The sequence below is a fragment of the Enoplosus armatus genome, chromosome 14 (assembly GCF_043641665.1).
Source record: "Enoplosus armatus isolate fEnoArm2 chromosome 14, fEnoArm2.hap1, whole genome shotgun sequence".
NCBI lineage: Eukaryota > Metazoa > Chordata > Actinopteri > Centrarchiformes > Enoplosidae > Enoplosus > Enoplosus armatus.
The window spans coordinates 18733446-18754428 of NC_092193.1; the positions used below are offsets into that span (position 1 = coordinate 18733446).

Genomic DNA, 20983 nt, shown 5'->3' on the forward strand with positions numbered 1-20983 from the left:
GCAGCTGTCAAAAAAAAAAAAAAAGACTTAATATGCCAAGAGGCACTGTCTCAAAAATCCATTGAAATCAGTTTATCAAACACATGCAGTCACAACCGATGATCAGGGTTTAATAAATCAACATAGAGACACTGAAGTACCCTGGATAATTAAACACGAGTTGATGTTATGGGCATCAGTGTTTATTATTTCAGTCCACACTAGATTTTGGACAAAGTAAAATTAGCTGCACAAGCCTCTGTGGTTTGGAAATGATTACACCCAACACCAGAGCTGGAGGGGGTCTCGTGTGATCTGTTGCGACCACACGACCACACCTGTGGTCATGTATCGTTGTACCCTAGTGCCACAGTACTATTGTTGTAGCTAATGAGTATTTTCATTATCAATTAGTCTGCAGACTAATTCAGATCTATATCGATCTAATAGTTTTGTCTATGAAGTGTCAAAACAGTGAAAAATTCTCATAACATCCGACAGCCCAAGAGAATGTATTCAGATTCTTGTATTATACCATCAACTGTCCAAAACCAAATGTATTTCAGTTTATTGTCATATGTGACAAAGAAAAGCATCCAATTCTCACATTGAGAGAAACCAGAAGCATTAATGCTGAAAATAAAATCGTTTTCAGTTGATCGACTAATTGAGTCATTAACTAATCGTTGCAGCTCGACGTCACTGCTGCACAGTGTGTAGAAAGAGCTTGTTGTCACCACTAGTTGGCAGGGGGAGCCAGATTATTAGACTGGGTAAAGTTACTCTTTAATGTAGTATTTGGGAACAAAACACAGCACCATAGTTGCAGAATTAATCCGCAATTGCCGAAAGTGAACACATTTCAGCTGCTGATTATAAGTGTAAACAGAATTTTAAGCTCTGTGATTGGATGTTTCATACCGAAATGCACATTTTGAAATTTTTGTTAACTTTTCCCTCCTCCATTTTTATGTGCACAGCCTTTATTATGTTTTTGTTAAAGGGACAGATATTTTGTAAAACAGTTGCTCATCTTTTGTAGTGACGATTCAGCCAAGAGAGTTTCATGTCAATCCAAGCAAATTCTCCAACAGATGGTAACTTAACATTGTCTATACCTAGACAGACCTGGACTTTTACCTCCAGAACCCTGGACTCCCAAAATAACTAAATATCTTTTTTCATAAACTCCCTGTGTGTACAATTCTGGGTTATGCTCGAAATAACTAGTTGGAAGGCAAAAATGTTTATAACTGTTGGCTTACAGCCACATTTGAAAGCGGGTTGAAATGCCGGCCGTCATAAAGAGGGGCGCAATGCACTGAATCATTTAAATATTGGTATAGAGACACACATTTTCAGTCTCTTCTGGAAGGCATTCTTAGTGTTGAACAGTTGTGCTGTTGCTTTGGCCACCTGGCCAATCATGGCGTGAAAAGTGTGTGAATTGCGGATTGTTGTTTTCAGAAAGTTACATCAGACAAAGGGGTAGGGGTGTCCAAATTTAGATGAACACACAAAATCATACCATATGCACAAACTTGCAAAAAAGTTAGGTGACATATTGTTTTCAAAGAAGACTGAATTATTTGGGCAGTAACCTGTCCTGTTCTCGGCAGAGACCTTCTTTTTTTAGCCTACCAGCCCCTTCGCAGGTGAGCCAAAAAGTTAATTTCGGACACTGCACAGATGCCTCGCTGTGCACGAGGCACTTTGTGGGGCAGAAAGCGCTGACACGTACCAAAGTGATCTATCAGTGTGCCGCTACTCGCGCTCGCTCATCACCTTGGTGGAGAAGGTAGCAACGATCATACTGTCTTATTTCCCTCAATCTGCTCCCCTCACTACCGCTTCCCTCGGTGCCAGTCAGCCGCTCTGCCTCCTCGTCTCTAACCTTGTCTACCTCTCGGTTCCCTCTTCTCCTCTGGCACCCTCATAAATGAATCATCACATCGCCCAGCAGAGCAGAAATGTTCCTTAATTGCACCGACACAACCAGCGCTGTCTTTCACATGCACACATATCAAACACACACACCATTAATGGGTGGTGGGGGGGGGGGGGCACATAGCGCTGCAGCTCGCGTGTCTCGCTGGTATGTGCCCTGTCAATGCAGCTCAGTGTTAAAGGCGCGTGTCCACGTCCTCTCTCCCCTCATTGTTTTCCTCCTCTCCCATGTTCTCCTGGTGTAATGATTCGGATCAGATGCTGCTGTGTGGAATTAGGATCCCTCCCCCCTCCTCACCCTCACCCTCCCTCCCGCTCGCTCCGTCTCTCACACTGGCCCTCTGGCTGACAGGCATCTCGTTAGTGCAGTATGTCTGTCAGTGAGGTTCGAGATTGAGCTGTGCCCCCGCATATCCCTGATGTCTCTCTCTCGCTCACACACACACACACACACACACACTCGCACACACTCGCAGGAGTTGACGACGGCTCTGAACAGACAGTCTCTCTGGCCTTAATAATGATCTGATGTCCTGTACTTTTTGATATGTCACTCTAATGGAAGCGTTGTTTTTGTCCCGCATGCCAAAGACGAGCATTTTGTTAAACATTGTTGTCTCCCTTGTCCCCCCCCCCCTCCTTATCGCCCCCTCCTCTTCTGTCAGGTGGAGTTCAAGATGAAGAAGGCCGACGCCATCAGATGGGAGAAGCTGGAGGGAGAAGGACAGGAGTCCAACATCAAACACTTCAATCCTAGTCAGTCCACGGCTTCGGCATTTACCCCCCCCCCCCCAACCATCCTCCTGTCTCTGCTCTCATCTCTCTCTCTCTCCCCTTCTCCCTCACCCTCTTCTCATTCCTCCCTCTCTCTGCAAAGATCAATATAAGCTCCTGTGTTTGTCTGTTCTGCACTAAAATGAGAGTGGGCAGTCAAGCCCTGCTGGAGTCTTTCATTAGTCTGACGGCGAAAGTAGGCAGGGAGAGGGAAAGGTATGACAGCAAGATATGACTCAGTATTTCAGCCCACACATTGCTATTACTGACAGGATTAATTACTTATGTAAGTGTGTGTGTGGAAGGGGGAGTAAAAGTTAAGTGGGCAGCCAAACTATCCTTTCCATGCAACTGGCTCAGCCTCCAGGACGCCCTGTTTGTAAGTGCCTGCTTATAACTTGGGCCACTGTTACATTCAAACATGATACTTGACATCTGATTTTATGGGATCACATTGCCGTATGTCCACACTTGGCCTGAATATGTCTACTGCGCGTCTGTTGCTGTATTTATGTAAATCTGCGTCTGGATTACATTTCCCGCTCTCTCTCTCCATCTCTTGTTGGGATTATTATAGTGGGTGTGTTTGATCCAGAAAATATAGAAATCAAATCACAATATGATCCTTCATCATCTGAGTTGGATGATTCAGTAGCAAAGTGGGCAGAATTAATTCAGTTAATACATCTTGGTGTGATTAGATGGTAAAAATCAAGGTATTAAACTGCATTCAATTAAAATGTCAAACATTTATGAACGCTTGTACTATTTCACAAAAGCAATACGCTATTTGTTTCAGTTCTTTACAGGGATTGAAGAGCTCTGCCTCTTAAAATCTTAACTGAAACTATATGAACTGCTGGAGCCTCTTAAACTGTTTCCCTTCTCCGTCAGATCAGTACCCATCATCGTCCCACTACCCCTGCAAATGGGACAAGATGGTGGTGGACATCAGCGAGGAGGAGAAAAGTGAGAAGCTGGAGGGAGACGCGGCGCTCAACAAGCTCTTCCAGCAGATATACTGCGATGGCTCAGACGAGGTCAAGCGAGCCATGAACAAGTCCTTTGTAAGTATTATCCTTAAGTGATGCAAGTCTTTTTTGCTAGTTGTCACTTAAACGGCAGTGCCACAGTAGCCAGCACACAGGGATCCTTGGTCTTATTCTCATAATTGTGGATGACTACGGGTCATGCTAACTTTGCACTCTCCACCCCCTAAAGCCTTCTGAAAGAAAGAAAGAAAGAAAGAAATATAGCTAACTACACAGGGATCTACCTTGAAAACCAGCCTGCTAAGCAAGCTTGGTGTTAAGTTAGCCAACCAGCTAACTACGTATTCACCTGCACTAATAACAAACACTTAATACTTTTTAGATTTTAGATATAGCATGATTCTACTTCAGACGAGTTTAACAGATTTTACAAGACTCTGAGAGTCTGCACAGAGCTAAATGCTAACTTCAGCATGCTAACCACATCCATGATGCTAATACGTGCACAAGGACAATGCTAACATTAGCTAAATGCTAATTGCTATTAGCTGAATTGTGCAAAGTTAGCTTGACCCACAGTCAGAATAGCCACAATTATGAGAAGAAGACCCAGGTTGAAAAATACCAGAATTTTCATTTCAATTAAAGCAAAAAAACAGTTTTTATTAACACACACACCCACACACACATAATAGTAAGTGAAAGGAATACAACACATGCAGTGTGAACTGATGCTGCAGTGACAGATTGTCTAGTTAATGAGTGTGCACTTATGTGTTCAGAAGGATGTGTGTAAGAGTGTATGCTTGCAGCTAATTGTTGATTGATGATCGGGATGAATCAGAATTCTGTGTTATTAACAATATGATCTCATGAGGGCGGAGTACAATGTTACACTTTCCAACATACGACCGTAACATTCATGTGGAGAAGTCATTTCTGCATTTGGAGCAGAAGATATTTAGGAGAATAAAGGTCAGCTCATATGGAAATCAGCATTTTTAAATTCTTTGACTTTTCAGCTTGTTATGAAAAATGAATTACTGCTCCAAAAACAAAAATCCAACGTGTTCATCAATACTTATGCAATCAATGATGCTGCAGTGGCCTTATCTAAGCCCTTAAGCATTTTTAAGCAGAGTGAAGGTGTTGCATAACTACAGTGCTAATGAAATGACGGATCATTCCACCAAAGTGATTTCTCTCCCTGACTCTCCTCCCTGTGCAGATGGAGTCAGGTGGTACAGTCCTGAGCACCAACTGGAAAGATGTGGGCAAGAGAAAAGTGGACATAAGCCCGCCGGACGACGCAGAGTTCAAGAAGTACTGAGCAGCTCCCTCTCTCTTTCTCTTTTCTCTTTCTCCCCTCTGTTTGACATCATCTTTCTTTACATTTGTCCATCTGAACTGGAGTTCTCATTGCTCTGCAGTCTCCATGGCCGTCCACTTCCTCCTCCTCCCAGTCCCTCGGTTGTGCTGTTGTTCTGCTGTTTTCACTGCAAGTGCAGGGAGCTTCAGTGTTTCCACTTTCACTCGACCAAAACCACTCATGGCCTACTCTCTGCAGTAACTTTGCCACCAGATGGGGTCGGTTAATTTGAATAATCAGTTTGATTGAGTTACATTATCAGATTTTTAAAGGCCCATGGACTCAAAAAGGGAACAAAGGTCTGGATTAAAATGTGACTGACAGACCTGAAATGCTCCAGTTCAACTTTCAGATATGGTTTTAGAGCATCACTCTTCTTTTCTCTCCTCTGCCTCTCCTGGTGTTCTGTTTGGGAGCCTTTTTATGACTTCCTATTATCAGCACTTGTATAAAAATGTAAAGTTGTTAAAAATAAGAACCAATTGAGATGTTTAAAAGACAACTGTGTTTGCATTTCTTGGCTCGTGCAGGTTTTCTTTTCTGTACACTCTAAAAAGTGATACTCTGCAAACTGACTTGTCTGGAATGTGTGCGACATGTCAGCCAGTGGCTTAGCGCCGGTCGTTCCCTCTGTGTGACTCAAGCTTCAGTGTAAATAAAAGATGTGTTGTTTGGCTCACAAACTTTGCCTTTTGTTGTCTCTGGAAGCTGTGGTGGACAGGTTTGAGCGTCTCAGAACAGATCCATTGGCAGTATATCATGATGGAGAGCCATGCGCTGCGATTATGTGCCGGGAGGAATAAAATGTGGCATCACTGATAGGAGCGCAGGCAGTTCAGATATGGTTGATGGCTCGAGGATACGGTTTACGCATCGTGGTTTGATTGGTATCAAAGACGAGGAAAGAGAAGCCCGGAAGTCGCTTGGCCAGCAGGCGAGGGATGCAGCCCTGAGGTGGAGTGGTGGTTTACAGGCGGAGATGTGGGAGAGCAGGCACCTCCCCTGTTCTCCAACCATATATATGTGGCAGCTGCAACTGTGAGGAGGCGTCCTGCCGCTGCAAGAGAGCATTAATATGGATCAGCCTCCTAACCGCATCATCAAGCCTCTCACACTGAGTTAAGTGTTAAATTCATCACACATCGTTTCATCTCTGGTGACGATCAAACGCCCGTTTGTGGCTCTGGATGGAACTCTTAGCTTCATAGCACTCTCTCTCACACACACACACACACACAAACACACACTCCTCCACTATCCCTGACACACACAAACATACCGCCCCCATCCTTACCCCCTACCCCTGCCTGAGGCGGCTCTGTGACATCAAAAGGAGCTAAGCGCTTTGCATCGTGGGTAAGATCTGGGAGCGTGACGGCTACAGAGTCTTTAGTCTCATTAAAGAGTTCTAGAGCTGCAACTCTCAACATTAAAGAACTCTGGAAACTTCATTCTGCTCATCCCTTTGGAGCAACTACCAAATGTGACACATCTCAAAACTGAAAAGTGTCTTCTCAGAGAGGGGAGGGGAGCAGGGGGGTTCCCCAAATAAACCAGATGATAAGTTCGAAGCAAATGTGTGTTTACAAATATTACAAATAGGATATAAAGTCATTGGGTCATTAACAAAAAAAACAAGGAGTGACACTTTAAAGTTTACTTAAAAAAAGTTTATTCGGTGATATTGCACTTTGAGATCGCTTCTTCAATGCAGATGAAAATATATTTAGATAGAAGTTTGTGAGAGGACGCGTACAGTACATTGTTTTAATGAGAGCTACTCATGAGGACAAATTAGGAAAAGGGAAAAGGAAAGTTAAAAAAAAAACAAAAGTAAAACACAGGAGTCAAAAATATTTCTTACTAGAGTGATGACAAGTTGAGCAAACAATGGATGCTATTTAAGCCAGTTGACTGAAATACCTTGCACCCTGTACATTTATTTACACCAAAAAAGCAAAGAATGGAAGCAAAGGAATGATCACCAGCTCTATAAATACAAGCTCACTGGTATTGTACACGTTTGAAATCAATGCAGGTGTTGATGCATTTAATTGAAAGCGGGTCTGTTGGATGCTTCATATGATAACCTCTGTTCTCTCCACAGCATGTCGTGCTGTAGTTCAGAAGGATCTAAATCGATAGTAGGTATGTTGTTTTTTTTTTTAATAAGACAAGCTGTGCAGTGAGCTGCGTACCTTTTACATGTGAGATCATGTCTGTCCTAGATTCTGTACCATGCATTTATAATGTGTGGACACATTATGGCTACGTTACTGATGCTGTTCATTTCCTACGAAACTGCTCAGGCCAACAGGTGACTACAGGAGATGACGATAAGAAGCCATCATCTCCCTTTCAAAACCCCCCCCCCCCCCCCCCCCCCCTTCATCTCCCTTCCCTTGATCCCCATCCCCTCCCTAGTTTCTTCTCTGGACTCCACCATCTCCCAGGTGACACGGGGGGGGGGGGGTCTACACCAGACCCAGAATGCGCGCCACCCACCAGTTGCAGGGCATGATGACTCTACAGGCCACTCTGCAGCCGCGGTAGTGGTACGGCCACGGGTGGTACCCTCCGAGCGGCTCGCAGATCCTCTGGCAGTGGGTGTAGCTGCGGCGGCACTCGTTGCAGCACACGCCCTGGTGGTCCAGCATGGGGTCGATGTTCATGGTGCCCTGCTCGCCCTCGAGGCTTCTCTGAGAGGAGACGGAGAGGACATCGGTCAGAGTGTACGCAGTGTTTGTGTGGCATTCTGCCATGTGATACTGTGCGTCTTCAGCGGCGGAGAGCGCTCATTTCAAACCAATTAAAAATGGATTTCCGACAGGCAGGATTGGGAGGAGGGGATGTTGTCAGATGTGGGTTTTTGTTGTCAAATATTTTCTTTTTCAATGCAGTGCTTGCTGTTTACCCCCCCTCTGAGGTTGTCAGGATTGTGTAGCAGGGGTTGGGGGATGCTTGGAGTGAGAAGGGAGAGGGATTAGGAAAAAATGGGGCCCAACATAAGGGGTGAGGAAGGAGGGCATGGGGGGGTGTGTATGTATGGGAGTCTGTGTGTGCTCAGCAGGGCAAAGGGTCCACAGCAGAGGAGGGGGGGGTGTAGTGGAATTATTCATACAGCCTCAATGCTGAAAGGAAAGCTTTGGACAGGCTCAGACAGCCTCACATAGAAAACACACCCACGCATACACTCAGATTTGCAGTGACAATCTGGGCCCCTCCGCCGTGACCCCGGCATCTGCCGCCGCTCGCACAGCTGTGAGAAACGGTCCTCAGCCGGAGCCTTCTCAGGTAGCCCTCAGATCCGAGCGGACAGCCGCGGACGCTGCAGCGGGACGTGAACACATCAGAAGAAGAAGAATGTGCCGAGCTTGTTTGCGTGACTCACCTGGTAGGGGTTCTCCGGGTTGAACTCTGCCTCCACGTCCTCTTCCTCCTCCCCGACCCCGGCTGCCTGGCGGCGCTGGCGGGGGGCAGCCCTCCTCTTCCTCTGTCCGCCTGCACACATCACAGTCTCAGTATCTGACAGCACACCAAATTTAGGAGCGGAGTGGCACTAATGTGGCTCGGCGCCTGATTGCACAGCCGTTTCTCTGGCAGCATTTTGAAGTCCTCAGATGAAGTAGAATAAAATTGTGTTTTGAGAACTTTTGACCTCCCAGCGTGCTAAAAATTGTACACTCAGAGAGCTCGGAAACTTCAAAAGGCCTTCTGCTTTTCTTTTTAGCCTGTTTTTCTTTCTGTGGCTTAAACAACTGTGATGCTAAATGGAAATTATTGAGACCGTTTGACCCATATCCTCTTTGTTTTGTGAAAACTCACATACCCTTAAAAACAGAGTATTTTACTTGCAGTTTTCTTTGGATCTACATTCTCGTATCTTTCACCAGGAGCTGTCTGATTGCTTACTGGTAGAGTAGGTGGGACGGAGCCAGAAGATTGGCAGGTCTCCACACAGGTCCTTGATCTTGTTGCTGAGGAAGGCGGAGTCCGAGAGGGGAGTGTCAGCTGCCACCCAGATCAGGTTGTCCTCAAATTTGGCCGGCATCACCTCGTCCTCCTTAGGGGGGTGAAGAAGGTCAGGAGAAGTGAGCCGGCACCCAGTGCAAAAAGCAAACAAACATCACAACAAAACATCTGAAGACATCCCTGGCTGCTAAAGGCGCAATATCACACTTGTTTATGGATCTTGTTACTAGCCTTCTCCTTGAAATAGCCCACAGTCTTTGCATCCCGTCTGAGTCTAATCTGCATTAATGCGCTGCTGTTAATGCTTCTTATAACGACATAAAATCAAGCAGTAAAAAAGGAGCCCTCGAGGCTTTAGTATACAGATTCCCTCTGTGCTAACGTTTAGCTGTATGCACAGTGTCAGGACTCATCAAGATCTGAAAGGAAGGAGAGATTGGATGGCCTAAATTTGCAGGTTTCTGCAGATAAACTAATGAGGTTTTCAGAGGAGAGACTGTGTAAACATACATACTCTGTATCCACAGCCTGCAGGTAAAAGGGGAATTCTGCAGGGAGGATTTTGCCCAGAGGTATTTGTTCCTGAGGGGCTGCACTGAACTCGCCACAGCCATGTTTAGGGAATGTTATCCTCCAACCTTCCAGAAATGCAGTTTTTTTTTGCTCTCCAGCTCAAATGATTTGCTGGAGGGACAAATAAAAGCGGGGGTCCTTCTCCACTGCTCGACTGATAAGAGTTTATCTGACCCACTCTCTCTGGATGGCGACGTGCGTGTGTGTGTGTGTGTGTGTGTGTGTGTGCGCTTATCTAACCCATATTTGCCATCACTCTAAATTATAGCAAATGACCAGCCTGCAGCAACCATTATAACAACATCTCCCTTCTCCACACACACACAGACACACACACACACAGACGTGAACCAAACGATCATTTATGAGGCAAAGAGAGGCAATAACACAAACACACACAAAAGCACAAACGTGAAATAAATGATCTTTTATGAGGCAGAGAGAGGCAATAAGAGCATCCCCGCGTGATAATTAATTGCGCAACTGCATGCGTGTATGCATACGCGTTCACGATCCGGTGATGTGGATTTATGTGGATGTGAGGCTTATGCAGAGCTAAATGATTTTAATTATCAGACAGCCTCAATTGAACAATCACAGGCGGTGGTGTTTGGTGTGTTGTGATTGCAGTCCACACAAGCACATATGGTTCGGTTCACTGTGGCCCTCTGCTGTGTTGTGTGTTTTGATTTAATGGAGTCCACCAAGCTGTTAAGTGATGGGAACCCACACATAGAAATCACCCGTGTGTTTCTGGTAGATCATTAGCTTGGGTGATTCATGCTAGTACCTTAGCATACAAGAGCTTTCTATTCAAAGTGAGAACTTGTAGTGTGTTTCTAAAGCTCAGCATATAATAAACGATGCAGTAATACAACTTTTAGTATCACTAAGGAATATACTTATATATATATAAGTTGTAACTACGAGCTTTATAAATGGGCTGATTAAAATGTTAGAAATATCCCTTTCAATGTTTGAAATATCTTTTGATTTATATATTCTCCTCTTGCATGACTTATATTGTCTTTTTAACTGTCTTGTTATTATTGAAAAACTCATTGCCCTTTAGTATTGACCTACTAACATTATTAATGACCTACTAACATTTGTATCTTCAGATTTGATGGGTTTTTTTTTAAAAAGTGAGGAAGTCACTAAGTAAGTAATAAAGGGGGGATGAGTCATAAGCTGTCAGTTCTGTAGTTATTAAATGATAATAAGTCATTAGTAAAAAGTTTCTCCAGCTACAACAATCCATCATATCTGCAGTTGTAAATGTTGTAAGTTGTAATACATGTATTTTGGTACAGATTCTCTGCAGCGCTTTTCGACAAGGTAAGTGGTCAAACTGTTAAATAACTGTGCTTGGGCACAATGGTGCATTGAGCTAAATGGTAGCAGCACGATGCTAACGTACTCACATTGGCAATGCTAACATACAAGTTGATGTTTAATGTTCACCACATTCACCATTTTAGTTCAGGGTGTTAGCATACTAACATTTGCTAATTAGCACTAAATACAAATTTCAGCATAAGCTGATGGGAATGTTGTTCGTTTTGTAGATATTTCGTCATAAACTAAAGTGTTGGACACATTATAATTTAGACTTGATTGCACTAGAGGGAAAGTTAAGGGATCACCAAAGTGTGTAGGATTCATCCTGTAATGTTTGTACCGTATTTTGCGCCAATCCATCTAGTAGATGTTGAGATATTTTACTGGATAAGTAAAGATTTTGACCTGCTGGAGGCGCTAGAGAAAGGGTCTGGGGTAGTATTCATCCTCTGGGGAGCATGAATGTCTTAACATAATTTCATTGCAATCCATCCAACAGTTGATGAGACCAAAGCGGTGGCCCAATTGATATATTTCCTGAAAAACACATGGAGAAAACATGCTTTCTCCGGACATAAACGACAGCGAGGACCAACCCACCAGGTCGAAAGTCACGGAGTCCTTGTTGAGAGCCTCCACATCAGGCAGACGAGCCTTCACTTGGGTCTTGATGTAGCACTTCTCTCCTCCTGAAAACCGGATCCCTGTGATCCCCTGGAGAGGTCAGGACAAACACACACCTGGAGGTTAGAGCTTATTACTACTCCAGATGTTGTCCTCTGTACATCAAATGTAATATCACAGCTGATTTTGAAAACATTTTGGGGTGACGCTGCATTTTGGCAATATATTCTAGATTAAAACAATTACACTCACAGGGACACTATGATTAAAGGTCAAATTTTTAATAGTTAAAAGGCCAAAACTGCTGCTTCACTAGTCTGATTGGCCTGATTGGGGCGCTTTAATTAAAGGTCAAAAACCACCAGTCTGCATTTAATGAAAATTGGAGGGACGATGCATCCTGACACTGATTGGCCCAAAGGGAGATAGCATGTCTACTTGTTCTTAATTTCTCTGCTGTTGCAATGAGCCAATCTCCCCACAAGGGTCATTAAAGTTTCAACAAATCTAACCGGCTGCTTCTTCCAAATTGCTCGGAGAGTGCTGCTCAGTGTGTCGATGAGGCTGTTTTTTCTGCCTTCACCTGAGCCTCCAGATACTTTTGATTCTCTTAGATCCAACTCACGATCTCAAAGTCGTGGACCTCCACGGCCTCGTCTGCCCCGCTGCCGGTGCTGAATCTCTCCATGTTATTGGCCGTGTCGATCTCCATTGTACCCTCCTCCACCTTGCCATTGATGCTCATGCTGTAGTGGACATTGTAGACCTACACACACACACACACACACACACATACAAGTTTTCAGACTGGCATGTAAGGTATGAGAGTCCTGAGAGTCACCCCACCCCCAGCCCCCTCTCTTCCACCACTCACCCTCCTTCTCCAATCTTACCCTATGACTTTTCCCTCACACATACAAGCTCTCTTTCCAGGATTTCTCTTTCAGACACACACATTCGTTCAGATTTGGTAAGAATACAATCCGTGCAGTTCTGGGTGATGATGACCCCTCTACAGAGCCTTGATAGCATTTTCTAACTTCATATTGGAAAAAAGACACTCAGCAAGGTACATTTTCCCTCTCATCTCTTCCACCTCTTGCCCCTGGAGCATCAGCCGGACCAAAGAGCCCCCCCCTCCACCCTGCCAGGATCCTCCAACACACACCACACGCACAACGCCTCCATTCACCAAGCAGACTGCACCATGGAACTGGAGTGTTTTTTTATTTACATTTTACTGTTTGCCTTCACTGCAAAGAAAAAAATCCATCTTGGAAAAACTACTTTACTCTAGTATTGAATCTCCTTTTAATTCAAACAAGTTTTAAAAAAATGCACCACTGACAAATCAGATTCACTTGTCTCCCATTCAAAACAGCTTGTTTCAAGAATTTCGTCAGTCTAATGTGAGCACGAGAGCTGTTTTCTTCCATGGCAGTGCCACCTATTTTAGAAAAGTTTTGAAAGTAGAGTGAAACTACACTGGAACAAAAGGAATTATCCAGCAGATCAGACTGCATCTGAGCAGGTTTCTGATTGAAAGTACTAAGGGACTGTGAGAAAGCGAATGGGGTGGCTTCACTTTGTAAAAAAGAAAAGCCTTCCCCAGGGCTGTTCATTCTTTCTTTGAACTCCTATTGACAAAATAATGTAACTGCACATTTAATCATGTACCTCAATTTAAACGTCTAATGTGCATCACCAACGTACACATTAATAAAAACCCTGATACAGAGACAGAACTGTTGTCCTCTGCATGCGGCAAAGTGCACCTTTATGAGCCGTGGCGCAAGTGAAAGTCGTCTTTTCGATGTAGCTAGTAACAATATTAATATAAGGAAGGCTGAAATCTGAATTTAAGATGAGAAAAAACAACACTCCCCAGCTTCAGACAAATGACCCCCCCCCCCCCCCCCCAATAACTTTCTTACAGTCCCTTATGAAAACTATGACATATTAATCGTACGTGTTTTTCATTGTTGTTCCAGAAGTAGAAAGCTCCGACTGCCCCCAGTAGCAGTAGGAGGGCTCCGGCGATGAGCACCGCGATCCCGGCCTTCAGGAGGCGGCCGGTGGCGCTGGGCTTCGCGGCCACGGCAGAGTAGGCCTACGGTAAAAACAAACCAACAGAAACAACCCAATTATGCCTGTGATTGCTGATATAGATTCCTGCAAAAGATAACTCGGTGACAGGCTGCGTTACAGAGTGTGTTTATGGTTATCGACCCAGCATCTGAAGGGTCAATAACCGAACACTTGACTGGCCCCACAGCTGCACCTGCAGGGTCCTGTGTTCCAGACCTCCACATCCCAGCACCACTGTCCTGTCTGAAAACTCACCGGAGGCATGAACTGCTGCAGGTCCTCTGGTCCCGCCGAGGCGATCGGTACTTTCTCTGAGTTCCCGGCCATGACTGGAGTCAAACACCTGAGGAAAGCCCAGTCCACTAACTCTCTCTCTCTCTGTCTCTCTCTCTCTCAGGAGGGGGAGGAGGAGGAGGAGGAGGAGGAAGGACACTTCTGCGCATTCACACAGCGCCAGGTCATGTTTTCCCCCCGCTGTAGCCCAGCGCTGAAGCTGTTTTATGACTTCAAATCAGAAGGTAAAGCATAACCTCCCGTTGGTGATCACTACATTAGGGGAGCGACCACTAATTTAAGCCAAAAGTTGTGCTTTCTCGCAGAATAGCATTAATCATGTTTTCCCTTTGAAGATCACACAGGCTGCTCATGTAACTTACACGGGTTTGATCCCTGCTATGATCCTCGGGAGCGCATATCAGTACGCGTTATGACAAGGACACGACTAAGATCTATTCTGCAATGAAGAAGATGACGAATAAAGGGTGAGGTTGTCCCCTCAAATCACCTTTGCACACACACCCCTCCCTCCCTCCCTCTCTCTCTCTCTCAATGCTTCCACAGACGGTCGCAGGTCAAAGGTGACGCTGGCGGAATGTCGGATGTTTTCTCCAGCTTGGAGAACAGTATATTCACATGGCAGCGTGCCAAAGCGGGCAGCTCGTTGGACAGACTTGGGTCTTACTTCTCCACGTCTGCTATATCCAGAACTGTGTTGCTTGTTATGAAAAATGCCCTGAACCCATGAATGATAATGGGGGGGGGGGGGGGGGGGGATTACGTAAGGGGCGCCGCGTGCACATTGGGCAGATAGACAAAAAAGCATCCTGACAGGATAGCAGCAGGATTTACTCACAAGGACTTCATGTTCTTCGACAGAAATCACTTGTGTTTGGATGCCTATCAAAGTTATCCTTAGTTAGTCTTCCTCTTATGCATGTAAGCTTTATTTTCTGTTTTTGGAGTCGAACAGTAAATGCGCCTTTACGCATAGCTCGGTCTCATTACGTGTGTGTGTGTGTGTGTGTCTTATATGCGCACACTTCAGGCGGTAATGGTTAATGTAATGGAAACCCGAGCTTTAATTCTTGCATTAACATGCTGGTCTCAGGCAGTAAAATGCAGTTAGTGCGTCCATGAAAATGAGAGAGTAACTTCACTCTTGATATGCATGAGGCGACAGAGTGATTTGCTAGAAAACCTTGGCGTCTGCTCTGGCATCTCACCAGCCAAATCGTATTCACAAAAGGGGGAGAAAAAAAAAAACTAAACTGACCTTCTTCGGTGGGCTGCAAGGACAGAGGCTCATACTGCAATAACAGCGACGCCTGTTGGCTTTTACCGGCGACTGGCCTGACTGATGTTCCTGCGAGGCACTCACAAACATGACTCACGTTTTCAGAACCGTATTTCAAAGTTTATTTTCTTCCAGAATATTGTGGTGATGATAATAAAAAAAAAAAAAAAAAAAAAAATCTGTACAAGTACTTATTATTGCATTCAAATAAGTTCCTACATCGTTATCAACTTGATACATTGTGGGTCACCGGCCCTCAAACTGCACAGTTTCTTGGGCCATTTTTAAATAGTCAGCGTGCGTAAAGATCAATAATTACAATTCCTATGTACATATCTTTGCTTAATTATTACTTTTATAAAAAAATAAAACATCTCTGTATGTACAAAACTTGCATATGATACACTTCATGTCCAACAAAAGTTCTCAAAGTGATTGAATGGACATCAAATGTGGCTTTTACAATAAAACAAAAACGCACAAATATTAGGATATAAACTTCTATGTGCACACTCTCCACAGCAACAGATAACTTGAAAAAGTGATATTATTCTCATTGTCAACGAATCATAAATTAAAACTTTGAATACACTATACATTTCTTTGAGAGTGAGCTTAGGTGTGTGTGTGTGTGTGTGTGTGCGCGCGCAGTGTCTGTCTTAGACGTCGTTGTTGGGACAGTGTGTTGGGGTGGGGGTGTAAACAGGGAGGGTTATATCGCTGATCTCCTGCACCCTCACAGGCCTGGGTGGGGTGACCAGGACGTAGTCGTACTCTCTGTGCAGCACCTTCTCGTACACGCTCTGCAGCCCCACCGTTTTGGGGATCTGGGCCTGGTAGTAGTTGTCCCGGCGGTGGGGGTCCCGGGGCAGGGAGGCCGTCTTGGAGAGGTTGCTGAAGGAAGAGAGGGTCGGGGCTGGGGAGGGCGCTGCGTTGGCCCTTACTGCTGAGGGGCTCCAGCAGCGATCTGAGTGACCCAGGACTTTACATTCACTGGTGCAAGCCCACAGGCCTAAAGGAGATGAGGGGAGAAGACAGTGGCGTTAGATTTAGAACCAAAGCACAACACATGATTGACAGCATTTCATATAGCCGGTCAAATTTGCCATTGTTCTTGCCCTCACCATTTTGGCCACCCATGGGTGGAACAACTGCCCCATCTTTCTTCAGGCCGGTGTCTCCGCTGACATCGCTGTCACTGTCATTGAAGTCACTGTCCCCCTTGCCACTGTCTTTGCCACTGAAGGCCGGGTCCCTGGCAGAGATGGTGGTGTAAGAGTTCCCCTTCCAGATGGTGATGGGCCTTACAGCCTCTTTGCCGTTCCCATAGCCGGGCAGAGTGGAGTAGCCCTGCAGGAGAGGAGACAAGAGAAGGAAAACAGAGGTTAGTGTCTGCTGGATGAACACGTTGCAGATTGCTTGTTGTTGTTGTGTGCCACCATCTTGAGCACAATGTCCCAAAGGGGCCTCTCACCTCGTGTTTATTCCCTCGGAGCTTGCTGTTGCTGTCCGAGTCATACACACAGGGCACCTCGCTGCCGTCCTCTGAGGCCGAGCACATGTCGCTGCCCCCGGGGTGAGCAGAGGTGAACCCACCGGGCTGGCTGCTGTAGGAGTGCCCGTCAAAGCCCGTTCCTCCCCCGGTCCCGTGGAGAGGCAGGAGCGGGTTGTCCGCCACGTGGTTCCTGCCCCGCTCCAGCGTGCCCTTCTCCCCGTACGAGTCGCTATCCTCCCCGCCTTTGTCCCGCTTGCGCCGGTTGCAGGTGGTGGCGATGAGGATGATGGCGAGCAGCAGGAGCGTGCAGCTTCCCGCGAGGACAACGATAATCACCACCGACAGGTCCCACTGCGCGTGCACCTCGTCCCCGCTGCCGGACTGGTACACTGTCCTGTCGCTCGGCGGGGAGCCCGCGATGATGAGGAAGTGGAGTGTAGCGGTGGAGGTGAGCGCGGGCCTCCCGTTGTCGCTCACCGTCACGGTCACGCTCAGGGTTTCGTCCACGTCGTGGCTGAGCACCTGGTTGAGGTAGATCTCCCCGGTGGCTTTGTTCACAGAGAACACGGAGGGTTCGCCGGTGGCCAGCCCGTAGGACAGCTCAGAGTTCACGCCCTCGTCCGCATCCCGCGCCTCCACTCGGGTGATGACGTAGCCGGTCGGTGCGTCCCTGGGCAGGAGGACTTCAGCGGAGCCGTTATTGAGAGCCGGCTGAGTGATGACCGGTGCGTTGTCATTCTGGTCCACTATCCTCACGTAGACGTTAGCGCTACCGGACAGGGGCGGGGAGCCGCCGTCGCTGGCCGTGATGCGGAGCTCCAGCTGCTTCATCACCTCATAGTTGAAGCTCCGGAGCGCGTAAAGAGACCCGCTGGCGGGGTCCAGTGACACGAAGGTGGAAATGGGAGAGCCCATGAAGTAGGTGTCCGCCAGTTTGTAGCTGACCTTTCCGTTTGACCCCATGTCCATGTCACGCGCCACCACCGTGGTGATGTACGCGCCAGGTGCGTTGTTCTCCACCACGGCCACCTCATACACCGGTTTACTGAACACCGGAGCGTTGTCGTTCTCGTCCGTCAGTCTGATAGTGTACTGAGTGATGGTCCTGAAGGGAGGGGATCCCAGATCCTCCGCCACTACTGTGAGGTTGTACTCGGGGATTTTCTCCCGGTCTAACGGGCTGGTGCTCACAATCATGAAGCTGTCCTCGTACGCCTGCTGCAGTCTGAAGTGGTCGTGTCCGTAGAGCGTGCAGTGCACCTGTCCGTTAGCGCCGGAGTCTCTGTCCGAGGTGCTGACCAGAGCCACGAAACTCTCCCTGGCCGCCGCCTCGGTGATGTACGCTATCCCCGCCGTGATGGACGTCATGGGGGTTATGGAGATCTCTGGCGCGTTGTCGTTAACGTCCTGCACCTGCACTACAATTTTGCAGATGGCCGGGCTCGGGTTCGGACCCAGGTCGGTGGCCTGGACGTCAAACTCGTACGTGTTCTTACTTTCAAAGTCAATCGGGCTCTCCAGGGTGAGCCGTCCGGTCTTCCTGTCCACTCTGAAGAGTTGTCGTATTTCCGTGGGCACCTGGTTACCGAACCCGTACACCACCTCGCCGTTCAGCCCCTCGTCCGGGTCCTCCGCGTTCAGATCCAGCAGGAGGGAGCCCACCGGTGCGTCCTCGGGCAGGTCCACGGAGAAGCTGTTCCTGTCGAACACCGGGCTGTTGTCGTTGTAGTCTTTCACCTTGACGTTGATGCGCGTTGTTCCGGTGCGGGACGGGTTGCCACCGTCCATGGCGACCAGCTCCAGCGCGTAAGAAGCCTGAGTCTCCCGGTCCAGCTCCTTCATGAGCACCAGCTCCGCATATTTAACCCCGTCGGCCCTGCTGAGGACGTCTATTGAAAAGTGGCTGTTGACTGAGATCTGGTAGCTTTGGATGTAGTTCACCCCGACATCGTCATCCACGGCAAAGTCCAGCGGGATCCGCGTGCCCACCGCTGTGTTCTCGGAGATCTCCAGACTCGACTCTTTCCGGGGAAACTCGGGGGAGTTGTCGTTGATGTCCTTGACCTCCACCTCGACGTGGATGAGTTTGAACTGCTCTTTGGAGAAGCTGACCACGTCGAAAGCGATGAGGCAGTGCAGGGTGTGTTTGCAGATCCGCTCCCTGTCTATCCTCTCCCCGATGGTCAGCTGCCCGTCGCTCTCCCTCAGACGGATGAAAGAGGAGTTGAACTGTTTCATCATCCTGAAATTGGTCCTGGAGCCCGCCGAGGAAGAGGGAGTGGAGGAGATGTCCTTGGCCAAGTTTCCAATCACTGTCCCCGGCGCGTCTTCCTCAAATGTCTGATATTTCACCGTTTTTCCTTGTGTGACAGCAGTCAGGCTCGCCAAAGAGACGCACACTAGCACCAACAGCCCGTTCCACCCTATCCCTCCCATTTTGACGCCTTCGCTCCAAAATAACCAGAAATTCGGCAAACTGTCCGCACTGAGTCCGAGTTAAAGTTTAAACAAAAACGCACCTGTGAAAAAAACTATTCCTCCCCCGCTCCCGTCGACTCTGCGGGGCTGTTTATTTCTTTGTATAACGCCTGTGATAAATATTCCATATGTCTTTCAATGCGCACTCTGGATGCGCTCCGCGCTCTCTCTCTCTCTCTCTCTACTGGAGGTGTGCTGTTCTCTCAGCGCAAGAGGGCTGCAGTGTCTGCAGGAGGGTTTATACGGCGAGGCATGCAAATGAGCCGCACTGTGACCAATCCGGGCTTTGAGAGAGGAGGGGGGGAGAAAAAAAGGGGGACTTCTGAAAGACCTCTAAACCCTGTTTAGATTCCTGGACTGTGCGGAGAAACTTGGCACCCAATATGTGGGCTAAACGCGGGGCTTGATTTAATACAGCTATAGTTTCCGTTGCTTGTTTATGTTCCTCGGGCTGTTAAATGAGTCTGCGCACCGACACATGGGGGGGGGGGGGGGGGGGGGCAGAGATGCGCAGTGTCCCTGAGCTAGAGGACAAAGCATTTGAATAGGAGTATCTGTTCAGGAGGCTATACACTATGGGCGCACTTTCGGTGTAAAGAGATTTATGTTTGAACACTGTTCGGTTGGATCCCCACGCACGTGTCCTGTGTTACCCACTGGAGTAACAGCAGCCACTGGCAGGCTGAGCTGTCCCGCTCACCTCCCCACCTCTGATAGGAAAATAACTTCACGCATGCGAGAATATGACGTGATTTGTCCCTTTTCCTCCAACCTCGGAGTGCCCTGATCCACTCACCCAGACAGATAAGATTTCACATAATGGACTTATGATAGACCCATAATGCTGAGGCAGCGTAGCATGCAGAATAACGGCAGGGCCGGAGATCCAAAAGAATGTAGTGTAACTGGTGGTAATAGCATCGTTTTAGTGCTCATTTTATTCTCATTAATAAATTCCATAAATTTGCTCCGTCTTCTATTATTCATCCCCCTGGTGTGTTGTAATCCAGTAATTGTTTGCCTATCAGATCATATCTGCGGCTGGAAAAGGACTATATCCACTTAAACATTGATTTTATTCTAATTCGGTCTCAGCTCAGATCGGCTCACGAGATGTCTTGTGCGCGAGAGAAATGAAAGCCAGTGTAACGGCCCGGGTTAACACGCGACTCTCCTTGGCCTCGCCTGCCAGAACAGAGAGGCGCAGGTGAAGACGCCACTCACGCACACACACACGCACACACACACACACACACACACAGGCGGTCACGCACGCACTCACATAGTCTCGCACGAACCCGTTACAAATGGGATTTGGCTGTAAACGCAGGGGGGATTTATCAGGATTTCAATAGTGAGATTATATCAAAGGCGTATGAAGCCCTCGTTAGTAGCGGCGGGATAATGGCATGGCAGGGTCTCCCTTTGCAGCCGTCCATGCCGGCATTGTTGCCCCTGAGCTGGTCTGTGGGGACCCTAACCCCCGCTGCCTCCATGCAGCCCTCAGCCTAACTGCAGCATAATGAGGCAAAGCCACATGCAGCCTTTGTAGCATCCCTCCATCCCCATTCTCCCCCAGACCTGCCCCGGTCCCGGCCACGACTGCTTTCATTACAGGGAGATGGGAGATGAATTGGCCTGGACATCAGGGTCCCTCCTATTAAAATACATTTAGAGAGCGACCGGGGCCCCGTCACGGCTCTTTAAGAGATTTTCTCATTCTTTCCATTGGACTCAGTCTCCCTTTCCCTCTCTTCCTTATTCACCCCCTCCCCTCT

At 47.4% G+C, this 20983-nt stretch overlaps 3 protein-coding genes across 4 annotated transcripts in view; 1 reads left to right on the forward strand and 2 right to left on the reverse strand.

The window, feature by feature from the left end:
- sugt1 (SGT1 homolog, MIS12 kinetochore complex assembly cochaperone) overlaps positions 1 to 5744 on the forward strand; it is a 19236-nt gene extending 13492 nt beyond the window's left edge. For both annotated transcript variants that reach the window (XM_070918881.1, XM_070918882.1), the window contains exons 11-13: positions 2592 to 2682; positions 3595 to 3767; positions 4921 to 5744. In XM_070918881.1, the coding sequence (XP_070774982.1) occupies positions 2592 to 2682; positions 3595 to 3767; positions 4921 to 5022 (366 nt within the window). In that variant the 3' untranslated portion in view covers positions 5023 to 5744. The remainder of the gene's footprint in view (positions 1 to 2591; positions 2683 to 3594; positions 3768 to 4920) is intronic.
- A 1791-nt stretch (positions 5745 to 7535) lies between these two features.
- Positions 7536 to 13986, reverse strand: LOC139297037 (leukocyte cell-derived chemotaxin 1-like). Its single transcript, XM_070919620.1, has 7 exons — positions 13915 to 13986; positions 13541 to 13681; positions 12197 to 12337; positions 11548 to 11661; positions 8974 to 9124; positions 8453 to 8562; positions 7536 to 7760 (listed from the first exon to the last, which is right to left on the reverse strand). The coding sequence occupies exons 1-7, from the start codon at positions 13984 to 13986 to the stop codon at positions 7536 to 7538; spliced, it is 954 nt and encodes a 317-aa protein (XP_070775721.1).
- Positions 13987 to 15891: 1905 nt separating this feature from the next.
- Positions 15892 to 19163, reverse strand: LOC139296447 (protocadherin-8-like). Its single transcript, XM_070918848.1, has 3 exons — positions 16707 to 19163; positions 16357 to 16582; positions 15892 to 16244 (listed from the first exon to the last, which is right to left on the reverse strand). The coding sequence occupies exons 1-3, from the start codon at positions 19161 to 19163 to the stop codon at positions 15892 to 15894; spliced, it is 3036 nt and encodes a 1011-aa protein (XP_070774949.1).
- Between the last annotated feature and the right edge of the window lie 1820 nt (positions 19164 to 20983).

What these genes read in the sequence shown, in the direction of transcription:
- LOC139296447 (XM_070918848.1), bottom strand. Translation starts at nt 19,163, where the DNA reads ATGGGAGGGATAGGGTGGAACGGGCTGTTGGTGCTAGTGTGCGTCTCT. An exon ending in TCCGAGGGAATAAACACGAG is followed by an intron (nt 16,583 to 16,706) that starts GTGAGAGGCCCC and finishes CCTCTCCTGCAG; the next exon opens with GGCTACTCCACTCTGCCCGG. An exon ending in ACCCATGGGTGGCCAAAATG is followed by an intron (nt 16,245 to 16,356) that starts GTGAGGGCAAGA and finishes CATCTCCTTTAG; the next exon opens with GCCTGTGGGCTTGCACCAGT.
- LOC139297037 (XM_070919620.1), bottom strand. Translation starts at nt 13,986, where the DNA reads ATGGCCGGGAACTCAGAGAAAGTACCGATCGCCTCGGCGGGACCAGAG. An exon ending in ACTCCGTGACTTTCGACCTG is followed by an intron (nt 9,125 to 11,547) that starts GTGGGTTGGTCC and finishes CACCCCCCTAAG; the next exon opens with GAGGACGAGGTGATGCCGGC. An exon ending in ACCCGGAGAACCCCTACCAG is followed by an intron (nt 7,761 to 8,452) that starts GTGAGTCACGCA and finishes GTCTCCTCTCAG; the next exon opens with AGAAGCCTCGAGGGCGAGCA.